The following is a 23,688-nucleotide window of genomic DNA, read 5'->3' on the forward strand; positions in this document are numbered from 1 at the left end:
CTCCCACATCAGGCTATTATATCACATGTTGACATAAAGTTCAAAACAAGAAATGGGTCTGCAATTCTTTATCACGTACGGACCGATGGAAATACGTTTGCCGAACTACAACATGGCGGACGATGCAAAGCACATAATTCCGCAGATGCGCTACAGTTCTATACTCAGAGACCAGACTTCTTCAATCATGTCGTGTAGAGGTGACCGGTTTTTGAGCACTGGCTGTAAGAAGTGTACTGGTTGTGTCCGCCATCTTACGTACGGATATACCATCGTTCTGCCCAACGCAAACTTGGCAATCTGACGCCAACACAAGAATTAGTAGACAGTTCCGGTATCCCTACCTTGCGCCAATTACTGTTAACAACCTTTTTCCATGTAAAACCCAACTTCTGTAAAAATGAGGGTTGCAAACTTGTTCTGGGCGACTATTCTATGTGCTCAGTTTAATCTCAGAACGAACGAGTTTTCTCGTTGTTTTGGTGATACCTGAAGGCAGCGACATGCAGTTTTGACCTTTATACAGGTCATGATGTAGGTAGGATAGATTCAGCTTGCTATTAAGTGGCAGAGCAGAAACGAGACAGAATGATGGCTTCCCTCAGAAATGCTTTTTTACGAAACAGATGTTATTGTATGTTAAGAAGTCGAACTATGACAGTGTTGACGATGAAATAGGTAACACAGTTTGGAGTACGTGCTGACTGAGTAAAATACCCTCGTATTTCTGGTCCTGCCCCAGAATGCAGCCGATGTAATACTGCAATAATTACCAACGGAGGGGGGACCTTGTCGGTTTCGGATAGTATCACAGCGGGCATTAGTGCCAACTAAAATACTGATCTCGACAAGATTTCTCTTGATATTGTCTTTTCACTCCTGTTACGCTAGCGAATGGCGCGTGGGTAGGGTGATCCTCGGTAAGGCGTCTGTATTGGCCGCAGTTTCTCGATTGTTCTCGTCGTCGTCATTTCGCTGCAAGCCTGGAAGCTTCGAGGAGACGCGCTGGCCCGGCGGAACAGCGGTTTGTGGGCAGGAAGCGGGCGTCCGCGCAGTGCGGATAACTGCGGGTCGCCAGTCCAGGGTCAGCGGGTGACGTCACGCGGCGAGGCTGGTGGAAACCGGCTGCTGCGAGCACAAGGTTGGGTGGCGTGGGGGGGGGGGGGGGGGGGGGCGACGGCGGCAGCAGCAACACTAACGTCACGGCGCAGCGAAGAACGGCTTCGCTGAACAAAGTACTCACCACCACATTCCGCAAAGTCGTCTCAGGTTTGGATCTGTAGGTGGTTACTTAGTTTTACTGCATGCCCCATCACGATATTAATTTTGTGGTGCTTTAGGTTTAGATTTGGTTCATACTAGAGAACTGTGTTGGAAAAGAGCACTATAACGTATTACGGTTATGCACATGAGGGTATACAGTTACATTCATGACAGTGCATTTCGTGTGCTTCATATCGTTTGGAAGCGATGTTTCACGCTGAGTCGGAAAAGACTGGCGCGTAAAAAATGTGTACGCCACATGAAGTTTTCAGGCAGAAGAACGTTTCCTTCAGCTTGTATAAATCATACAGAAGTGTACATGTTGGCATAATTTCACAACAGTAATTGTATAAATTTTTCGTTCCGGTATAGATACAGTGAAAGTTCTCTGTGGACTGGCGCGGACACACACACACACACACACACACACACACACACACACACACACTTATTAGAGTGGTCCTACAAGGCTTTAGTTTTTACCGACTGAGCTGCGGAACCATGGAAACAGACTGAGGTGGCGGTGTTGGCCGGGAGATTTGCACCCGAGGTTGTTCGGCCTGTAGGAGAAAGCCGTCCCGTTTCCTTCAACTTGGCCGATCTGCTCGGCGGTGGAGATGACCCGAAGTTACGGGGGCGGCGCAAACACCCAGACCCCGAGAGAAGGAAACTAGCGACTCTGTCGGGAATCGAACCTGGGACGCTAACCACAGACTGCAGACACTGCAGCACCGACCGTGAACATGAGTCGCTGTAGGATGTGCAGTGTGGGACGCTCCTCGCCTCTTCCCTGCTAGACGGGGTCGGGTCAGATAAGGTGAGGAACTCGAAGTCTTCAGGGGGTGCGGACCTTACACTGTACGCGTCGTCTAGGAAGGTATTGCCCCAAATTTCAACCCGGAAGGGGGTGAAAAGGGAATGAAGAATGTTCTGAAAACTGGAATCTGCTTTCTCAGTCAGAAAATAATAAAAAAATACGTATTTCTGTTTTGCTGAAAATGCAGCCCCGAAGGGAGTCAGATTGTTGTTGTTGTTGTTGTGGTCTTCAGTCCTGAGACTGGTTTCATGCAGCTCTCGATGCTACCCTATCCTGTGCAAGCTTCATCTCCCAGTACTTACTGCAACCCACATGCTTGTGAATATGCTTAGTGTATTCATCTCTTGGTCTCCCTCTACCATTTTTACCCTCCACACTGCCCTCCAATGCTAAATTTGTGATCCCTTGATGCCTCAAAACATGCCCTACCAATCGATCCCTTCTTCTAGTCAAGTTGTGCCACAAACGTCTCTTCTCCCCAATCCTATTCAGCACCTCCTCATTAGTTATGCGATATACCCATCTAATCTTCAGCATTCTTCTGTAGCACCACATTTCGAAAGCTTCTATTCTCTTCTTGTCCAAACTAGTTATCGTCCATGTTTCACTTCCATACATGGCTACACTCCAAACAAATACTTTCAGAAACGACTTCCTGACACTTAAGTCTATACTCGATGTCAACAAAGTCCTCTTCTTGAGAAACGCTTTCCTTGCCATTGCCAGTCTACATTTTATATCCTTTCTACTTCGACCATCATCGGTTATTTTACTCCCTAAATAGCAAAACTCCTTTACTACTTTAAGTGTCTCATTTCCTAATCTAATACCCTCAACATCACCCGACTTAATTCGACTACATTCCATTATCCTCGTTTTGCTTCTGTTGATGTTCATCTTATATCTTCCTTTCAAGACACCATCCATTCCGTTCAACTACTCTTCCAAGTCCTTTGCTGTCTCTGACAGAATTACAATGTCATCGGCGAACCTCAAAGTTTTTATTTCTTCTCCATGGATTTTAATACCTACTCCGAACTTTTCTTTTGTTTCCTTTACTGCTTGGTCAACATACAGATTGAATAGCATCAGGGAGAGGCTACAACCCTGTCTCACTCCCTTCCCAACTACTGCTTCCCTTTCATGACCCTCGACTCTTTATAACTGCCATCTGATTTCTGTACAAATTGTAAATAGCCTTTCGCTCCCCGTATTTTACTCATGCCACCTCAGAATTTGAAAGAGTATTCCACTCAATATTGTCAAAAGCATTTCTCTAAATCTACAAATGCTAGAAACGTAGGTTTGCCTGTCCTTAATCTTTCTTCTAAGATAAGTCGAAAGATCAGTATTGCCTCACGTGTTCCAGTATTTCTACGGAATCCAAACTGATCTTCCCCGAGGTCGGCTTCTACCAGTTTTTCCATTCGTCTGTAAAGAATTCGCGTTAGTATTTTGCAGCTGTGACTTATTAAACTGATAGTTCGGTAATTTTCACATCTGTCAACACCTGCTTTCTTTGGGATTGGAATTATTATATTCTTCTTGAAGTCTGACGGAATTTCGCCTGTTTCATACATCTTGCTCACCAGATGGTAGAGTTTTGTCAGGAATGGCTCTCCCAAGGCTGTCAGTAGTTCTAATGGAATGTTGTCTACTCCCAGGGTCTTGTTTTACAGTGCTCTGTCAAACTCTTCACGCAGTATCATATCCCCCATTTCAGCTTCATCTGCATCCTCTTCCATTTCCATAATATTTTCCTCCAGAACATCGCCCCTGTATAAACCCTCTATATACTCCTTCCACCTTTCTGCTTTCCCTTCTTTGCTTAGAACTGGTTTTCCATCTGAGCTCTTGATATTCATACAAGTGGCTCTTTTCTCCAAAGCTCTCTTTAATTTTCCTGTAGGCAGTATCTATCTTACCCTAGTGAGATAAGCCTCTACATCCTTAAATTTGTCCTCTAGGCATCCCTGCTTAACCATTTTGCGCTTCCTGTAGATCTCATTTTTGAGACGTTTGTATTCCTTTTTGCCTGCTTCATTTACTGCATTTTTATATTTTCTCCTTTCATCAATCAAATTCAGTATCTCTTCTGTTACCCACGGATTTCTACTAGACCTCGTCTTTTTACCTACTTGATCCTCTGCTGCCTTCACTACTTCATCCCTCAGAGCTACCCATTCTTCTTCTACTGTATTTATTTCCCACATTCTTGTCAATTGTTCCCTTATGCTCTCCCTGAAACTCTGTACAACCTCTGGTTCTTTCAGTTTATCCAGGTCCCATCTCCTTAAATTCCCACCTTTTTGCAGTTTCTTCAGTTTTAATCTACAGTTCATAACCAATAGATAGTGGTCGGAGTCCACATGTGCCCCTGGAAATGTCTTACAATTTGAAGCCTGGTTCCTAAATCTCTGTCTTACCATTATATAATCTTTCTGAAACCTTTTAGTATCTCCAGGGTTCTTCCATCTATACAGCGTTCTTTCATGATTCCTGAACCAAGTGTTAGCTATGTTTAAGCTATGCTCTCTGCAAAATTCTACCAGACGGATTCCTCTTTCGTTTGTTACCCCCAATCCATATTCACCTATGTTTCCTTCTCTCCCTTTTCCTACACTCGAATTCCAGTCATCCATGACTATTAGATTTTCGTCTCCCTTCACTAGCTGAATAATTTCTTTGATCTCATCATACAATTGATCAATTTCGTCATCATGTGCAGAGCTAGTTGGCATATAAACTTGTACTACTGTAGTAGGCATGGACTTCGTGTCTATCTTGGCCACAATAATGTGTTCACTATGCTGTTTGTAGTATTCTACAAACACTCCTTTTTTTTATTCATTATTAAACCTAGTCCTGCATTACCCCTATTTGATTTTGTATTTATAACCCAGTATTCACCTGACCAAAAGTCTTGTTCCTCCTGCCACCAAACTTCACGGATTCCCACTATATCTATCTTTAACCTATCCATTTCCTTTTTTAAATTTTCTAACCTACCTGCCCGATTAAGGGATCTGACATTTCACGCTCCGATCCGTAGAACGCCAGTTTTCTTTCTCCTGATAACGCCGTCCTCTCGAGTCGTTCCCTCCCGGAGATCCGAATGGGGGACTATTGTACCTCCGAAATATTTTACCCAAGAGGACGCCATCATTTACCCACACAGTATAGCTGCATGCCCTCGGGACAAATTACAGCTGTTGTTTCCCTTGCTTTCAGCCGTTCACAGTACCACAACAGCATGGCCGTTTTGGTTAGCGTCAGAAGGCCAGATCAGTCAATCATCCAGACTGTTGCCCCTGCGGCTACCAAAGGCTGCTGCCCCTGTTCAGGAACCACATGTTTGTTGTCTGGCCTCTCAACAGATACCCCTCCATTGTGGTTGCACCTATGGTACGGCTATCTGTATCGCTGAGGCACGCAAGCCTCCCCACCAACGGCAAGGTCAATGGTTCATGGGGGAGGGAGGGGGGAGAACTCGGGACAGAGACTAGATATAGCTAGGTGTTTGAGATACAAGTTATATGTGTCAAATGGGGCCACGCATTGCTACTAATGGCCGTAACTGTGAACGTCATTTGGTGGTTAAAGTGATTTTTTAAAATGAAATCCTAATATTGGAGTAAAGATTAGAAACATTTAACGTGGAAAAGGATAAATTATTGGTCATGGCAAGGTTCAGTGCAGGTCGAACAAGCAAATACGTCTTCAGATGTAGCATGGATTAACTCTGAATATAGGAGGGATACAGCAGAACACAATGTTAGATACAAACCAGAAGAGGTGTCCTGAGGGAAGACAGGCGAGGGACTCGCTCAGCGACTTGCACACCAGTGATCTCAGGTTTATTTATACGTGTTCTGTCTCCCAAGCGTCCAAATCACATTTATACTTGATGATTCATTTATTATTTCCAATAAACACATTAACTGAAACATAAAGGCCAAATCTCTTCTCGATTTTCAATATCCAACGTCACTAATTGGAATTTCCATGAAACAAAACACAACTTGAGAATGATCTATAATTATCTTTAATACCTCCATTATAGGCAATGATACATGATTCTTTATGCGCCTTCCAGTTTGTATCTAACATTGAATTTTGCTGCATCTTTCGTATTGTGAATTAATCCATACTAGAACGAAAAACATGATTATTTTATCTTCATTGAACCTAGCCACGACCTTAAATTATGTGCCATTTCATTCCTCAGACCCTGCAAAACACTTAAATAACCAAAACACGATGAAATAATTATTTTCCAAACTACTTTTTATTTAGTCAGAAATCTGTGGTAATGAAACGAAAGAAAATTCCAGACAATTAGATCTTATGGACCTGTACTTCTGGTTGTAGTTTCAATTGATGCTATAGATGAATCCATCAGTTGTCCCTTAGGTAAAAATTTATATCTCCGAAAGTACTGAAGTTATTCACTTGAAATCAGCTGTTCCAGCGTGAGAACCAAAATTCTGCTCTCCTCCCAGCTCCGTGGTAAGCTACGCTTTCGATGTAAGATGACAATTCGTAATAATTAGCTACATTGCAAACCCAGAGAGTGGTTGAAAAAGTGTTCATATAGCTGACATGCCCAGTTTCATCTGGTTGTTTCATTCAACTGACAGAGTGAATAAACAGTTGATCAGCCACTCACGTCTTGCTGCATCAGTGACCTGCCCGTCATCCGTGTACTGCTTGCCGTGGAGTGCATCCTTCGTTGGACCAAACAGACGGAAGTCGGAAGGTGCGAGATGCGGGTTGTTCAGCTGTGAGTGATCCACCGGTCACCCTGAATGAGAGCACGTCCCCACATCGCAGGAGTCACAGCCGTCTGCAGCTGACCGACACGTGGAGGTCGGCCAGATGTGCACAACCTTGCTGCGACGATGGCGCTGCTAGGCCAGGCGTGGATCACCAGTAAGCTCTTCTGACGCTGACAGACACCTCCCACTAAGACTCGCGGTGCTTCTGTTCACTGCCAAGTCTCCTCAGACATTCTGCAAGCGGGTATGAAGATCTCCGATGCTCTGGTTTTCATCCGAAAGAAACTCGGTGACCGCTCTCAGCTTGGGTCGCACCTCCTTTACAGACGCCATTTTGGAGGCTACTTATGGTGCTGTCAGCTGATGGAATTCCATGAAGCTGTAGGGGCTGAAGCAGAAATGTTCCACGATGTCTCACAAAATTTCGCATTTTTCCAACTGAAATTGGCCGAGAAAAAAGTGTAGCGTTGCAGATCGAACGCCCCCGTAATTTTATAAGTAGCTCAGTTGGACGATGATTGTGCTTATGTATTTTAATCTGGGTCCTTTATCTTGATGTGGCTAGATTCTTCACAATGCCTGTCTTCTTCTCAGCATCTGGTAGCAAGAAATGCGTGTGTTTGAGAATAGCTCCTCCTTAGATTTCTCCCTGAGGTCACTGGAAATCTAATATCGTTCTCGGCCGAAAACACTAACATCTTACTGCTATCTGAGCAGCACAGTGAAGTCGCTACCACAGCCAGGACAGACACACAGCCAAACCAGTTACAGAAGTACTGGCTTGCACGTCAACTAGTTCCGAAAATGACGAAGAGATTAAGGAAATGCTTTTTGAGAGAGGAGAAATTGCTCAGATCTTTAAGCGAGATGAAAACTTGTGATGCGGCACTCGAAATTGATAGTCGGAATACGAAGTGGAAGGAAAGTTGGAGGAAAATGAATTGAATTAAGGGAATGAAAGGGGAAGCTGCCTGGCAGAATTTTGCACAGAGCACAATTTAACCACTGCTAACAGTTGGTTTGAATCATGAAAGATAATTGTGTACACGTTAGGAGTCAGAATGCACCTCACTATTTGAGACATACTATACAGTCCTAATAATTACTATTATTTGGCAAATAAAAATGTGCTCGGATCGAACCTTGTTCTCTCATAACGACTCTGGAAGTTGCTAATGTCCATTCCCATCAGCTGGAAGATTATTTCCTGAACCAGAGATTACGAGTTGCAATTTTCATTTTAATCAACGTGGAAAGAAGTCCCCTCTTAAGAAAAACTAAGAAAGACATTGTTACCTAACAATCTATCCGGACTACGATATATTGTCTTAGAAATATTGGACCATGGTTGGCTGTCTATTCAGAAAATACTGTCTGAAAAACTAGTTTCGTCGATTATTTGACTATTTCTAGACCAGTTGGTTGATAAAGACCAGATGCCATCAGACATGTGGAATTACAGTGGAAGGCCCCATCACATCAAAAACGCCTCTCAGGGGTGGAAGAAATTGATAATATATCAAAAGCTCAGCCAAATGTTTAGTCATTAATAAACCAAGAGGACGTAGTTCTTTCGCTGATTAATTTCTAATTCGGGTGGAAAAAGAATAAAGAAGTCTGCAATTCATACTGATGAGGCGACTGTAAAGATTCCAAATTGATGGCACCGTGAAATCGTTTCTGACTTGTGTGACCCACACACGGAAATTACTCTGTAGAAGAAAACATGACCACCATTGGAAATTATAAAAATATTGAAAAGTAGTTTAATGCACGTCGTACTCATTGGAAAGCTTGTAAACAACTTTAATGATGGACGAAATGAGACCACTTCCTCACGGTTTTCCTGGGAAACGACACACCGACAAGTAAATACCTGTTGCAATTTGTGGAACATTCGGTAATGAAGACCGGTAGGGCTACCTTAAAGGTCATGCCTCTCCTAGGGCACCATCACGGCACTCCTATTGAGAGAGACTCTATGAAGAAAAACCTGTGTGGGTGGACAGCAAACAGAAAACCGGTGCAGAAGACACAAATGACAAGCAGCCACGTCCACTCATTCGCCCTTGGTCTGCAGACCTGCTGCAGACTGCTGCACGGTGTGTGGTCGAACCACTGTCCTCCCGAATGTGAGTCCAGAGTGTCTCACCGCCGCGCCCTGCATATCTACATCTACATCTGTACTCCGCAAGCCACCTGACGGTGTGTGGCGGAGGGTACCTTGGGTACCGCTATCGGTTCTCCCTTCTATTCCAGTCTCGTATTGTTCGTGGAAAGGAGGATTGTCTGTATGCTTCTGTGTGGGCTCTAATCTCTCTGATTTTATCCTCACGGTCTCTTCGCGAGATATAGGTAGGAGGGAGCAATATACTGCTCGACTCTTCGGTGAAGGTATGTTCTCGAAACTTTAACAAAAGCCCGTACCGAGCTACTGAGCGTCTCTCCTGCAGAGTCTTCCACTGGAGTTTATCTATCATCTCCATAACGCTTTTGCGATTACTAAATGATCCTGTAACGAAGCGCGCCGCTCTCCGTTGGATCTTCTCTATCTCTTCTATCAACCCTATCTGGTACGGATCCCACACTGCTGAGCAGTATTCAAGCAGTGGGCGGACAAGCGTACTGTAACCTTTGTTTTCGGATTGCATTTCCTTAGGATTGTTCCAATGAATGGCATCTGCTTTGCCGACGATCAACTATATGATCATTCCATTTTAAATCACTCCTAATGCGTACTCCCAGATAATTTTAACTGCTTCCAGTTGCTGACCTGCTATTTTGTAGCTAAATGATAAGGGATCTATCTTTCTATGTATTCGCAGCACATTACACTTGTCTACATTGAGATTCAATTGCCATTCCCTGCACCATGCGTCAATTCGCTGCAGATCCTCCTGCATTTCAGTACAATTTTCCATTGTTACAACCTCTCGATACACCACAGCATCATCATCTGCAAAAAGCCTCAGTGAACTTCCGATGTCATCCACCAGGTCATTTATGTACATAGTGAATAGCAACGGTCCTATGACACTCCCCTGGCTTACCTGAAATCACTCTTACTTCGGAAGACTTCTCTCCATTGAGAATGACATGCTGCGTTCTATTATCTAGGAACTCCTCAATCCAATCACACAATTGGTCTGATAGTCCATATGCTCTTACTTTGTTCATTAAACGACTGTGGGGAACTGTATCGAACGCCTTGCGGAAGTCAAGAAACATGGCATCTACCTGTGAACCCGTGTCTATGGCCCTCTGAGTCTCGTGGACGAATAGCACGAGCTGCGTTTCACACGACCGTCTTTTTCGAAACCCGTGCTGATTCCTACAGAGTAGATTTCAAGATTCCAGAAAAGTCATTATACTCGAACAGAATACATGTTTCAAAATTCTACAACTGATCGGCGTTAGAGATACAGGTCTATAGTTGTGCACATCTGTTAGACGTCCCTTCTTGGAAAACGGGGATGACCTGTGCCCTTTTCCAATCCTTTGGAACGCTACGCTCTTGTAGAGACCTACGGGACAGAGCTGCAAGAAGGGGGGGCAAGTTCCTTCGCGTACTCTGTGTAAAATCGAACTGGTATCCCATCATGTCCAGCAGCCTTTCCTCTTTTGAGCGATTTTGTTTCTCTATCCCTCTGACGTCTATTTCAATATCTACCATTTTGTCATCTGTACGACAATCTAGAGAAGGAACTACAGTGCAGTCTTCCTCTGTGAAACAGCTTTGGAAAAAGTCAGTATTTCGGCCTTTAGTCTGTCATCCTCTGTTTCAGTACCATTTAGGTCGCAGAGTGGACATTGTTTTGATCCGCCTACCGCTTTGACATAGGACCAAAATTTCTTAGGATTTTCTGCCAAGCCAGTACATAGAACTTTACTTTGGAATTGATTGAACGCCTCTCGCATAGCCCTCCTCACACTACATTTCGCTTCGCGTAATTTTTGTTTGTCCGCAAGGGTCTTTGGCTATGTTTATGTTTGCTGTGAAGTTCCCTTTGCTTCCGCAATTTTCTAACTCGGTTGTTGTACCACGGTGGCTCTTTCCCATCTCTAACGATCTTGCTTGGCACATACTCATCTAACGCATATTGTACGATGGTTTTGAACTTTGTCCTCTGATCCTCAACACTATCTGTACGTGAGACAAAACTTTTGTGTTGAGCCGTCAGGTACTATGTAATCTGCTTTTTGTCACTTTTGCTAAACAGAAAAATCTTCCTACCTTTTTTAATATTTCTATTTACGGCTGAAATCATCGATGCCGTAACCGCTTTATGATGGCCGATTCCCTGTTCTGCGTTAACTGTTTCAAATAGTTCGGGTCTGTTTGTCACCAGGTGGTCCAATATGTTATCGCCACGAGTCAGTTCTCTGTTAACTGCTCAAGGTAGTTTTCAGATAAAGCACTTACAAAAATTTCACTGAATTCTTTGTCCCTGCCACCCGTTATCTATGTTTGTCTCCCAGTCTATATACGGCAAATTAAAATCTCCACCCAGAACTATAACATTGTGGGGAAATCTACTCGAAATATTTTCCAAATTATCCTTCAGGTGCTCAGCCACAACAGCTGCTGAGCCAGGGGGCCTATAGAGACATCCAATTACTATGTCTGAGCCTACTTTAACCGTGGCCGGCCGCGGTGGTCTAGCGGTTCTAGGCGCGCAGTCCGGAACCGCGCGACTGCTACGGTCGCAGGTTCGAATCCTGCCTCGGGCATGGATGTGTGTGATGTCCTTAGGTTAGTTAGGTTTAAGTAGTTCTAAGTTCTAGGGGACTGATGACCACAGACGTTAAGTCCCATAGTGCTCAGAGCCATTTGAACCATTTTTTTAACCGTGAGCTACACCCAGATCATTTCACATTCCGGATCTCCGTCAATTTCCTTCGATACTATAGCACTTCTTATCACTATAAACACGCCTCCCCCCTTGACTGTCCAGCCTGTCTCTGCGGTATACATTCCAATCAAAGTTTAGGATTTAATTACTGTTTACGTCTAGTTTCAGCCAACTTTGTCCCTAGTACTATATGGGCGTTATGACCGTTTATTAATGAGAACAGTTCTGGGACCTCTCTATAGACGCTCTTGCAGTTTACTATTAGCACATTAATATTGTTATTCCCTGTTGCATTTTGCCTACTCCTACCTTGCCGCGTCTCAGGAGGCATCCTGTCAGGCCTAGGGAGGGAATTCTCTAACCTAAAAAACTCCCATGTGCACTCCACACATAGTCCGCTACCCTTGTAGCCGCTTCACGTGTAGTGCACGCCTGACCTATTCAGGGGGCCCTACGTTTCTCCACCCGATAGCGGAGGTCGAGAAATTTGCACCCCAAATCTCCGCAGAATCGTCTGAGCCTCTAGTTTAAGCCTTCCACTCGGCTCCAAACCAGAGGACCGCGATCGGTTCTGGGAACGATACTACAAATAGTTAGCTCTGATTCTACCCCGCGAGCGAGGCTTTCTGCCTTCACCAATTCCGCCAACCGCCTGTACGAACTGACGATGACCTCTGAACCCAGACGGCAGGAGTCATTGGTGCCGACATGAGCAACAATTTGCAATCGGGTGCACCCAATGCTCTCTATCGCCGCAGGCAGGGCCTCCTCCACATCTCGGATGAGACCCCCCGGCAAGCAGAGTGAACACTGGCCTTCTTCCCCGACCTTTCTGCTATCCTAAGGGGCTCCATCACCCGCCTATCGTTGGAGCTCCCAATAACTAATAAACCCCTCCCCCCGTGTGCCTGCTCGGACCTTGCTGAAGGAGCAGCCACATGTCCACTCACAGGCAGATCGGGCGTTGCCACACAACCAGCCTCCACATTGACCCTCCGCCTCGTGCGCCGCGAACGACGCTGAAACCGCCGCTCCCCTTGGGGAGAGGGTGGCCCAACCGCGCCCTGTACCCGCGAAGATGTCTCGACAGCAGGGACAGTGGGTGACGCATGTGTAACACCTGGGGTGTACCTTGCGACGCACCAGACTCCCCACTGCCGCTACACTCAGAGGCAGCAGCCTGAAGACGGCTGACCACGGCCATCAACACGTTCAGCTGTTCGCGGACAGTGGCCAGCTCCTCCTGCAGGCCACTACTTGCATTTCACACACGTTTCTCTGCCAGTTACATGGCGCAGACACGTACGAAGATTGTGTCTCCAAAATATGCTGAAGGTGATCGGGACCATGGCTCTCTGTCTTCTAATAATTCAGACGCGATCCCGCTCAGTATCTTGGCAAGTTTGTGATTACCTAGAAAACCGTTTGAGTGAAAGAATCTGCGAAAGCTCAGTCTAAACTACAGTCGCATTGCGAGTGTCACAATAAAGTAGAAAACTACACCACTGATCTCGGGATACATTAAAGATTTATAAGACAATGACGTCTGTTTCTTAGACGAGGAACATGTCGATGCTCGAAGACTGTATGGAAATGTGAACGGCTTTACAGCTTTTACCACTTAGTTTATTGACATGCAACACCACTTGGGTGTAGGAAAATACGGTAACAACGCCTTTAAACAACAGTAAAAAGTCGTTCATTATGCGATTACAACGCCAGTGTCCAAATTTTTGAGCCTATAACATTGAGTGCATACTTTGTATGGGGAGGCGAAAAAACCACAAAGCGACATAAAACGGAAACAAATGTACAACTAACGAGGGATGGGAAAGGAAGACTTGGGTTGGTCGGGTGGCTTCCAGAAGCCTGCAGTGTACGTGTTGGCCTGCGACCCTGCGCTGACCTCCGGCGCTACGCTCTGTTCAGCACTGCCTCGGCGTCTCGATCCAAGTCGGGCGGGCGCGACAGAAGCCTTCGGACGAATTCTTTGGCGCTCTGCTAGCACCGTAACGGTCCGGCAGACGTCTTACGCTGGTGGAATGGAGATTCTGATTCGGCACGTTTCGAAAAAAGTGGACGCCGTTCTCGCAAAACCCACTTGTCTGAATTTCGGAAGCCAGTTTACACTGTAGGGTGTGGAACTATTTCACTGACTCCGTCGTTTGCCCCTCATACGACCAGGAGAGTCAAGAGTGATGTCGGAGGTATGGCAGATCTTGCTTTGGTTCAGCCATGACGTATGTGTCATCTAATAAGTACCCGAACGTTCTGTGGGGCAAAGATGCTCTACAAACACGTCCACGCCAAAAGGAGATGCAAATTTATATTTGTGCGAAAGTTCCACAACACACGTTCTGGAAATGGAGGCAACGAGTTTCATTCCTAAACTGCTCAACCTGGAAATACCTGGGTACACCATAGCTCGCAACAATCGGATAAAATGGCGACATGATTTATGATTGTATTATGCAGCATTCTTTACCACGGAGGTGGGCGCTGCATCTTTTTCTGAAGAAAGAAGACGCAGGTATCAATCTGTTCAAAGGAGAGTTAAACATACCAATGAATTTAGACTAGTGGTTCAAAACCGCTCAAATGGCTCTGACCTCTATGGGACTTAACATCGGATGTCATCAGTCCAATAGAACCTAGAACTACTTAAACCTAACTAACCTAAGGACATCACACACACCCATGCCCGAGGCAGGATTTGAACCTGTGACCGTAGCAGGCGCGTGGTTCCGGATTGAAGCGCCTAGAACCACTCGGCCATGGTGGCCGGTCAAGTTTAATCGTGCCTACCCTGAGACATTCACCGAGGAAACTGATTTCTGCATTAGATGTACATTGCTTGTGATCAGGTGTCATGGATCTGAGGAACTTGAGATAAGGAGGAAGAAAATTTTTCCTAGTTAGAGGTGCCACCAACTTGGATTTAAATATAAGTCGTGTAACTTTATGGCTGAAACACGTTTGTTGCTTTGTTAATTTTTTTGCTATGACATAAATAAACCATCTTTTGACTGAGAACGATAACATTTTTAGAAGGTGAAAGCAGTCTATCGTAGCACCGCAGTGGTAGTTACAAACCTTAGGTGATCGCAAAGCAGTACGGGCCCTTGTCATTTGAAGGAAACTGGTGACGTTGCAATTGATTTAGGGTGGACAACACTTTCACAGCTGCTGTTTCATACAGGTATGCATGCGCCTCGTACAAGTGTTGAGGGTGCAGTGTGAGGGCTGCTCAGTGGCACTGTGTTTCAGGACCACCCACCATGTCGGCAGTTACGGAGGTTCAGAACAACACAACCGAGGCCCTGGCCGCCCTGGTAGATGGGGGTGAAGACGCCCTGGTGACGCTGGTGGCGGGCGAGACGAGGGTGGCGGCTCACAGGGCCGTGTTGGCGGCCGCGAGCCCCGTGTTCGAAGCGATGTTCGCGCACGACATGCTGGAGGCCAGCTGCGGCCAGGTGAGCATCGACGACGTGGAGGGCCCGGTGCTGAGGCTCCTGGTCGCCTACACGTATACCCTGCAGGCCCCCCAGCTGCCCGACACGGCCGCCCAGCTGCTCTCGGCGGCCGACAAATACGGCTTGTCGGCCCTGAAGGCTGCCTGCGAGCGGCAGCTGATCTCGCAGTTGGCCGTCGAGACCGCAGCGGCGACGGCCGTCACGGCAGTGAGGCACTCGTGCCCGGACGCCTCCAGGGCTGCCGTCGCCTTCATAAAGGACCACCCGCAGGTGATGGCCACGCGGGGCTGGGCGGACGCTGTGCTCGAGTACCCACAAGAAGTCATTGAAGTCTGCAGTATGCTCGGTGAGCCACCGGCAGAAGCCAGGTAAGCACGATTCCCTTTTTGGCAGTGCTAGTGTGAATTTGACGTCGTCCTTGCTTTGTTCGTCCTTGCTTTGTTCGTCCTTGCTTTGTTCGTCCCTGCTTTGTTCGTCCCTGCTTTGTTCGTCCCTGCTTTGTTCGTCCCTGCTTTGTTCGTCCCTGCTATGTTCGTCCCTGCTTTGTCCGCCGTGGGTTTCTTTGCTGCCTACATAGCATAAGACCTTAATGTCATCTACTTACTGATCGTCGGTCACGATGCTAAGTCTCTCGCTGTTTTCACTTCTTCTGCTTCTTATCAATTTCGCCTTTCTTTGATTTACTCTGATTCCATATTCTGTACTCATTAGACTGTTCATTCCATTCAGCAAACCCTGTAATTCTTCTTCACTGTCACTGAGGGAATCAGTCATCAGCAAATCTTATATCATTTCACCCTGAATTTTATTAATTCCACTCTACAATCTTTCCATTATTTCCATCATCGCTTCTTCGATGTATAGATTGAACAGTAGGGGCAAAGAATTACATCCCTGTCTGACACCCTTTTTAATCCGAATACTTCATTCTTGGTCTTCCACTCTTATTTTACCTTCTTGCCTCTTGTACATATTGCAAATTACTCGTCTTCTCCTATAGCTTACATGTATTTTTGTCAGAATTTCTAACATCTTGAACCACTTGATATTGCAGAACGCTTTCTCCAGGACCACAAATCCTATGAACGTCACGGAACTTCAATTTTCTTTTCATTCTCTTGTGTATTATCCTTGTCAGAAACGTGGATGCTTCAGCTGTTAAGCTGATTGTGCGATAATTCTCACGCTTCTCTGCTCTTGCAGTCTTCCAAATCGTGCAGATTATATTTCTCTCAAAGTCAGATTGTATATTGCCAGACTCATACATTCTACACACCAGTGAGAATAGACCTTTTGCCACCTCTCCCAATGATTTTAGAACTTCTGATTGAATGTTGTCTATACCTTATGCCTTCTTTGATCTTAAATTTTCCAAAGCGCTTTTAAATTCTGATTCTAATCACCACTGTTTTCCATACCGACTCCTGCTTGTTCTTCTGTCACGCCATCCGACAAGTTGTTCCAATCAGAGAGGCCTTCAGTGTACTCCTTCCAACTTTCCGATCTCGCCTCTGTGTTTAACACTGGAATTCCCATTGTGCTCTTAATGTTACCACGCTTGCTTTTAATTCCGTGGAAGATTGCTTTGACTTTTCTATATGCTGCGTCAGTCGTCCCAAGACTCATTTCTTCTTTGATTTCTTCACATTTTTCGTGCAGCCATTTCGCCTTAGCTTCTCTGCACTTCCTATTCATTTAATTCCTAAGTAACATATTTCTCTATTACTGAATTTTCCTGAATATTTTTGAACTTTTTTCTTTGATTGATCAACTGAAGGATTTCTTATATTTTCCATGGTTTCTTCGCAGTTAGCTTCCTTGTACCTACGTTTTTCTTTCCAACTTCTGTTACTGTCGTTGTTAGAGAAATCCATTCCTATTCTACTGAACTACCTATTGAGCTGCTTATTATTGCAGTATCTGTAGCCTCAGAGAACATAAATCTCATCTCTTCTTTCCTTAGTACTACTGTATTCCACCTCTTTGTACATCGATTGCTCCTGACGAGTCTCGTAAAATTCAGCTTACTCTTAATCACTGCTAAATTCTTATGTCTCTATATCTACTCCTGGGTATGCTTTACAGCCCAGTATCTGATTTCAAAATGTTTGCCTGACAATAATATGGTGTGAGTTTAAACCTCCCGTATTTTGATTCTTTTCCAAGTATACCCCCTCGTCTAGTGATTTTTGAACAGACTATACCAGCTATTACGAGGATAAATTTACTGTAGAACTTAACTAGCCTTTCTTCTCTCCTATTCCTATTATCAAGTATATATTCTCGTGTAACCCTTTCTTCTACTCCTTCCCCTACAATCGCGTTTCAGTCTCTCCATGACTATTACATAGTACTGAATTACCTGTTCAATATCCTCACTTTTTCTCTCTCTTCACCTTCAACTTGCGACGCCATCATGTATACCTGAACTATGCATGTTGTTGGTTTGCTTTTGATTCTCACGATAACATAACTATACTCACTTTCCTCCCTGCCTTTCTATTGACACTGAATCCTACTGCTGTTGCTACTATCCTATTCTCATGTGACCAGAAATACGTTTCTTATTTTCTGGCTTCCAACCACATTCGAACTCCTCACTTTCCAGCTCCCGAATCATAGAATGTTATCCTTTCGTTGGTTACTCAACCTTTTTCTCGTGGTCACCTCCCTCTTGGGCCACCTCGCCTGGAGGTTTGAATGGGGGACTAGTCTTTTGCTAATGGAGAGACCGTTATGGCTCTTATTGAATCACATGCCACATGTCATGTTGATGCACGTTATGTATCTTTAAGCAGTTGTTTACATTGCCTTCTGTATCCTCACGGTGTTGATCATTGCCAATTTTTCCTCATTTAGGAGCAGTTTCAGACCTCAAGGGAAAGAGAGTGCCCTGAACCTCTGTCGGCCCCTCCGCCCTCTTTGGAAAAGCTGTTGGCTGAAAGAGGGTGACACCTGATGCTGGAAGTCTTCAGACACCAATGCTGATTATTCGTATTCAAAATTCAAGTGATGGTGAGGTTCAAACCTGGGACTCTGGACTTTCCTGATTACTAAAAAAGACGCTACCCCTAGGTGACTGGCCCCAAAGAGTAGGGTATGACTCCCTGAGATATCCAGTAAAGCAGGAGCCATGAGCACTGGGGCTAGTCGTGCACACTGGGGTCAAACAAGAAGAGAATAATGCAGCCAGCACAGTAATATTGTCACACTCAAGGCTGTGCCTTACAATCACATTTCCTTCTCGTCTCTGTTCAACTATCGCCCTGAATATTTTCCGTGCATTCCCTTTCACTAAACAGACAGGCAATCTCTGCCCCCCCCCCCCCCTGTCTTGTTTGAAGTTCCCCATGGCGTTACCAGAGATCGTCCACGGAATCCTATGAGGTTTTCCGCTACTGGGATACAGCAGATTATATTCGCTGTCCACCTACAGGTGTACGACATATCTCCCACAACGTCAGTATTGATGTGACGTTTTCATCCAGCTATCATTTGTTGCCTCTGTCTCTCGGATACATATGCTCCATACAAGTCTATTTTGTTTCCTTTTCAATTTAAAAAAAAATCCATATTCAATAGACTACAGGTTACTTCACAAGTTGTAAACGTTGTCCATCAGATAAAATTGCATACACTGCGTAACCCATTTTTTTCTTTTAATGTTGGCCTCTACTGCAAACTGCTCAATTCGAAAATTGTTGTTTAAGAAGCACATCACCACTGCTGTCTTTTCAATGAATCGAAATGTGGAGACATTACATGCATATATACAGTTCTATTTGCTTTACTCAAATGCAGATTTTGAATATACTCTCGATAACTTTTATAGCATAGCTCTTGTAATTCTTGTCCATCTTCTTCATTCCCTCGGGCTTCACATCAAACAGCGCCTGCATATCCATGACCATATAGTTTCAACAGTAAGTTGATACCCCAACTTATCAGTTTGTTTCTCTCTCTCTCTCTCTCTCTCTCTCTCTCTCTCTCTCTCTCTCTCTCTCTCTTCCTCCTGTGATATAATTTAGCAACCATATATCAGTTTTCAAATTACCTCACAACCAAAAGTAGCAGCCAGTTGACTTTAACTGCTTCTAAATTCTGTCTGAAAGTTGTTCTGTCAGGGCAGCAAAATTGTTGGCCCTTATGTTTGGAATTTGGTTTGTGCTTCATTTTGAACAATTTGTTGTTTTGCATCTTAAGCTACGCCAGTGGGGAATATAGCAGAAGTAGTGCAGAAAAAGACCAGTTAATTGGTGGCACAGTCACGTTAAGTGACAGGCTGGTGTTGTTGGCACTGAGTGTTCTGTTGCCCCGGTGGACAGTCCCTCAGCTGTACCGCCTGCAGTGAGCCCCTGTGTGAACACGCCCACCCACACAGTGTTTCTCTGTGCAGTTCGCCGACCGCCACAGGGGGCGGGTCCACCCCCAACTCTGACAGTCAACCCCACAGCGGCCACAGCCGGTCTCCTGCTGCAGCTGCGCCTCCCACGTCTGCCCGACACACCCCTCCACCTGATGACGCAGCCGTCTCGCGCTTCCGGTGAGTTGTGTTGCCACACGTGCCCAAGTCTTACCCTCACAGTACTGCTTATTTTGGCATTAATCAGCCGATATACTAAATAAAATAAAATACAGATTCCTTCAGTTTTTGGATAGAGGTTACAGTTGCCATTAAACATTACTCCTTTCTCACTTTTTTGGCTATGATATTTTGAAGATTGAGCACATATGCAGAAGATTTCTCGTTCTCTGTATTTGCCGTGAGAATTACGTTCAGTTCAGAGTCACTCAACTGTAGTTACGTAGGAAGTGTCCCATACAAATCATACCCACTCCCAAAGATTCTTTATATATTGATGCGTTGAATCTAGATTTTGTTTTGAGTGATGATTGTGTGTCTTACAAATTGATTCTGAATTAAATGGGCGTGGAAACGGGATTTTTCACACAATTCCACTCAACAAAACTTATGTGAATGGTTGTAGATATAAGTTATTGAAGACACTCAGGAAGAAATGGAGAAAGAAACGTAAACAGAAATACAAGTAATAATGACAAAAAGTTAATATTTAGTACAGTAATGAGGATACAGCTTGTTTTGGGTATGTCTTAAAATGTAATTCGAATATTCCTTAAATGGTTCCCTGGTCAGTTACATCTGTAGTGACTACTGAAAATCTGTGCCGCACTGGAACAGGAACCCAGATTTGCTGCTTATTGCAGGCAGTCTCCTTGAGCAGTAGGCTGCCTGAGTACACCTCCTCTTCCGACTCAGCTTCTCATCGACACTTGCACTAGAGTTTATCCCGGGGGACTTGTGGGAAGAGTATCAAAAGGGAAATCTAATCGGTGAATGTTATCCTACTTCAGAGGATGTACATGAGAACCTCTGGTGGTGGTGTTTGCAAACCATGGGTAAAAAACATCATCCACAATGGCATTTCCAGTTACGCCAGCAAACGCACTCAGCTGGTCTAATGGTTGAGGTATCTGCTCTCGAGAAGTAAGAAATGCAGTGGGTGTGGCTGAGTGGAGATGCGTACAGCACTGTATGGCTCGTCACTCGTAAACAAACTCCTGTATTCGATGGATGATGGAGGTCACCAGGTGTGATGAGTAGTGGATTTGATTCACAGAGGAGAAGTTTTGTATAATTCCATGGTATAGTTAACTTTTATTTTTATATATAACCAACAGCAGAGTTTCCACAATGATGATGGTGCCACTACAGCTGAGTTACTAAATACAGTTTTCCTTAATTCCTTCACGAAAAAAGACAAAGTAACTATTCAAGAATTCGAAACCAGAACAGCTGTTGGCGTGAGTGACATAAAAGTATATACTTTAGGTGTTGCGATACAACTCGAATCACTTAAGAAAGGCAAGTCTTCTGGTCCAGATGGAATACGAATCAGGTTCCTTTCAGAGTATGCAGACACAATAGTGCCTTTCTTAGCAATCATATACAACCGTTCACTTGGCGAAAGGTCTGTTCCTAAAGCCTGGAAAGTAGCACAGGTCACACCAATACTCAAGAAAGGAAATAGGAGTAACCTATTGAATTACAGACACATATTACTGACCTCAATTTGCTGTAGGATTTTGGAGAATACACTGTACTCGAACATTATGACTCACCTCGAAGAAAATGATTTCCAGAAGGGTTTTGATACCATTCGTAACAAGAGACTATTACGTGGTGTATACGGCCCGGAAGATCCAGGAAAGCCCCAGGAATTTTTTCATCTGCAGGAAAACCAGGAAAAACAGGGGAATTTTCTAGAGTCCCGGGAGTTTTCCATTGATTTAGTTTTCATTTAATTTTTTGTCATTTTGACTGGTAATAACCGATACTCTAACAAAGGACATTACTGTATTCCGCTACTGCAGAATAATACTGCAGCAACAAAATATGAACGAGGGAATGAAATATAAATTCCAAAGGAAATGCTTCATATATAAACAAAAAACACACAGCGCTCATACAAGCGTCTGCCAACAGCAAAATGTGTGAAAGGCTGTAAGAAGACAATGCAGTGCTTAGTAACAACAAATTACCTCCGATGAGCGTTAAGTCTCAACTGTTCACATCAGATTCATTTAAGCAGTTACAAGCGGAACCACGCGCATGCGCAGTTGAGTCGCGTCAGAGTAGTACCTTCTCCCGCTTCTGGAAACAGGAATGTCGCTGTTGGTTCTGTACGCAGCAAACCGGAGTATCTGAACCGGGCGGCAATTTCGGTGGCGAGGGGGGCAAATTCGTATTGTTGAGGAAAAATAACCTTGTTTCACAAAGCGCCTAGCATCTAGAGCACATTGGTCTATCGATTATTCAAAAGAGTTTGAAGCTCATCCCTGTTGCTTTTTGAACATTTTTGATCACATTCTAAGTTGAATTCTGAATGAATCATAAGTTGATTTTTGAATGCGTGCATAGTGTACGTGACGTACCTGCCAGGGGAATCCTCGTCGCATCTGGAAATAAACTTTCCTGCAGACAAAAGGGGACGGGGCTACACGAGCTGAGCGGAATAAAGCCGCACGGGTGAATGTAATATGTGTGTGTGACTGACTGGTATGCAGATGATGAGCGAATAGCTACGTCCATAGATTCAGACTACCAGAGTGGAAATGAATGACTAACAGGAATAACAGATACGACATATTAACGTATTATCTTGTCGCTGTATCAAAGAAAATGAAAGTTTGACAGAAAATTTTTGACCAGGTCGCTACACTAGAGAGGGCAAGTTGTACATTTCCTGGTTAGCAGCCGCTTAAATTCCATTCTGGGAGTAGCGCAGAAAACGCATTGTACGAACACGTAATAACGCCTAACCGGAGAATAATCGCTGAATAATTACTAAACCGGTGATTCTGGCAGAGTTAGTAGAGTTAACTGGAGAATTGAGCTTTGACAATGATAGGAATAGTTACAGATTTAGGGATGAGAAGCTTTTGTTAGAACGAGGAAGGGGAAGAAACGGGGCGGTTCCAAATTTATACAAAAATTTCCTACTACTACTTTTCTACTTTTCGAGCTCATGCTTAAGAAACTGGAGCTTATGAATGAAACATGAAACTATTTCCTAACATAAAGCCTTTCGCTTGTAGTAGGCCAAACAGGCATTTCATATTATTACTTGGCAGAGTTCTATTCTGCCATATTATAAAAATGACCCTTATTAGCAAAACAATCTCGCTTGTTTCGTGTGTGTTACAGCTGCTGCAATATTAGAAAGGCCTATTTTCTTTCGTCCTGCAAACAGTGAAAATAGACGTAATGAGATCGAGAAACACCAGTCATTGGTACTATTTGTATTAAAAGCTTTTTGAGTATTAGACAACGACATCTCGATTTTTCACGTAGCAAAACATTTGACGAATTTTGATTAGGTAACAGATTCTTTCGCAGAAAGGAAAGCACGGCAAGTAAAGCTGGAGCAAGATTAGTGAGAAAAGAACGCAAGGATTGAAGAAATATGTACTGTCTTGCTTGTCTCTTGTCTTATCTGGTTTTGTCTATCCTATACTTGATTCTATGTCACACAGAACAGAAAGTTATCAGCTATTAGGCAGTAAAGAATCCAGATTTTCTGAAGAGTTCTTCTTCTTCCGGTTACAAATAATTCCATCCAGTATTAATTGCGAGGTTATTTTGTTTAAAATCAAAGGACATTTTAATTTTCGCTGTCCTGAATGTACTTCGATGGCATCCGTTACAAAATACACATTTGAGTCCCACAGTGCGAAGTGCAGTGATGTGCAGTGCAGTAAGAGAACGCTGTGTGAAGAGGCGTGGCACTGCACTTCAGCACACTTAAGACCAAATAACGCGTCTTAAATTTCTTCGTTCGAAGTTATATGTTTTATGCATAGGACTCTTCAGGAAGAAGTGCTCTACAAAATGAACATTTTTTGAAAAGTTTTTTTTGACGCCCTATCTCAAGCGCTCGAGGAACGGGGGGGGGGGGGGTGATCTGTGTTCACATTTAGTGACT

At 44.3% G+C, this 23,688-nt stretch overlaps 1 protein-coding gene across 3 annotated transcripts in view; it reads left to right on the forward strand.

Moving 5' to 3' along the window:
- The window catches only part of LOC126426950 (ankyrin-3-like), a 71,113-nt gene that overhangs the window by 35,307 nt on the left and 12,118 nt on the right, over positions 1-23,688 (forward strand). For 2 of the 3 annotated variants that reach the window (XM_050089064.1, XM_050089063.1), the window contains exons 2-3: positions 14,979-15,552; positions 19,581-19,727. In XM_050089064.1, the coding sequence (XP_049945021.1) occupies positions 14,990-15,552; positions 19,581-19,727 (710 nt within the window). In that variant the 5' untranslated portion in view covers positions 14,979-14,989. Of the gene's footprint in view, positions 1-12,654; positions 15,553-19,580; positions 19,728-23,688 lie in introns of those variants that run through there. The other variant, XM_050089065.1, reaches the window with a different exon arrangement.

This window comes from Schistocerca serialis, chromosome 11 (genome assembly GCF_023864345.2).
Source record: "Schistocerca serialis cubense isolate TAMUIC-IGC-003099 chromosome 11, iqSchSeri2.2, whole genome shotgun sequence".
Taxonomy (NCBI): domain Eukaryota; kingdom Metazoa; phylum Arthropoda; class Insecta; order Orthoptera; family Acrididae; genus Schistocerca; species Schistocerca serialis.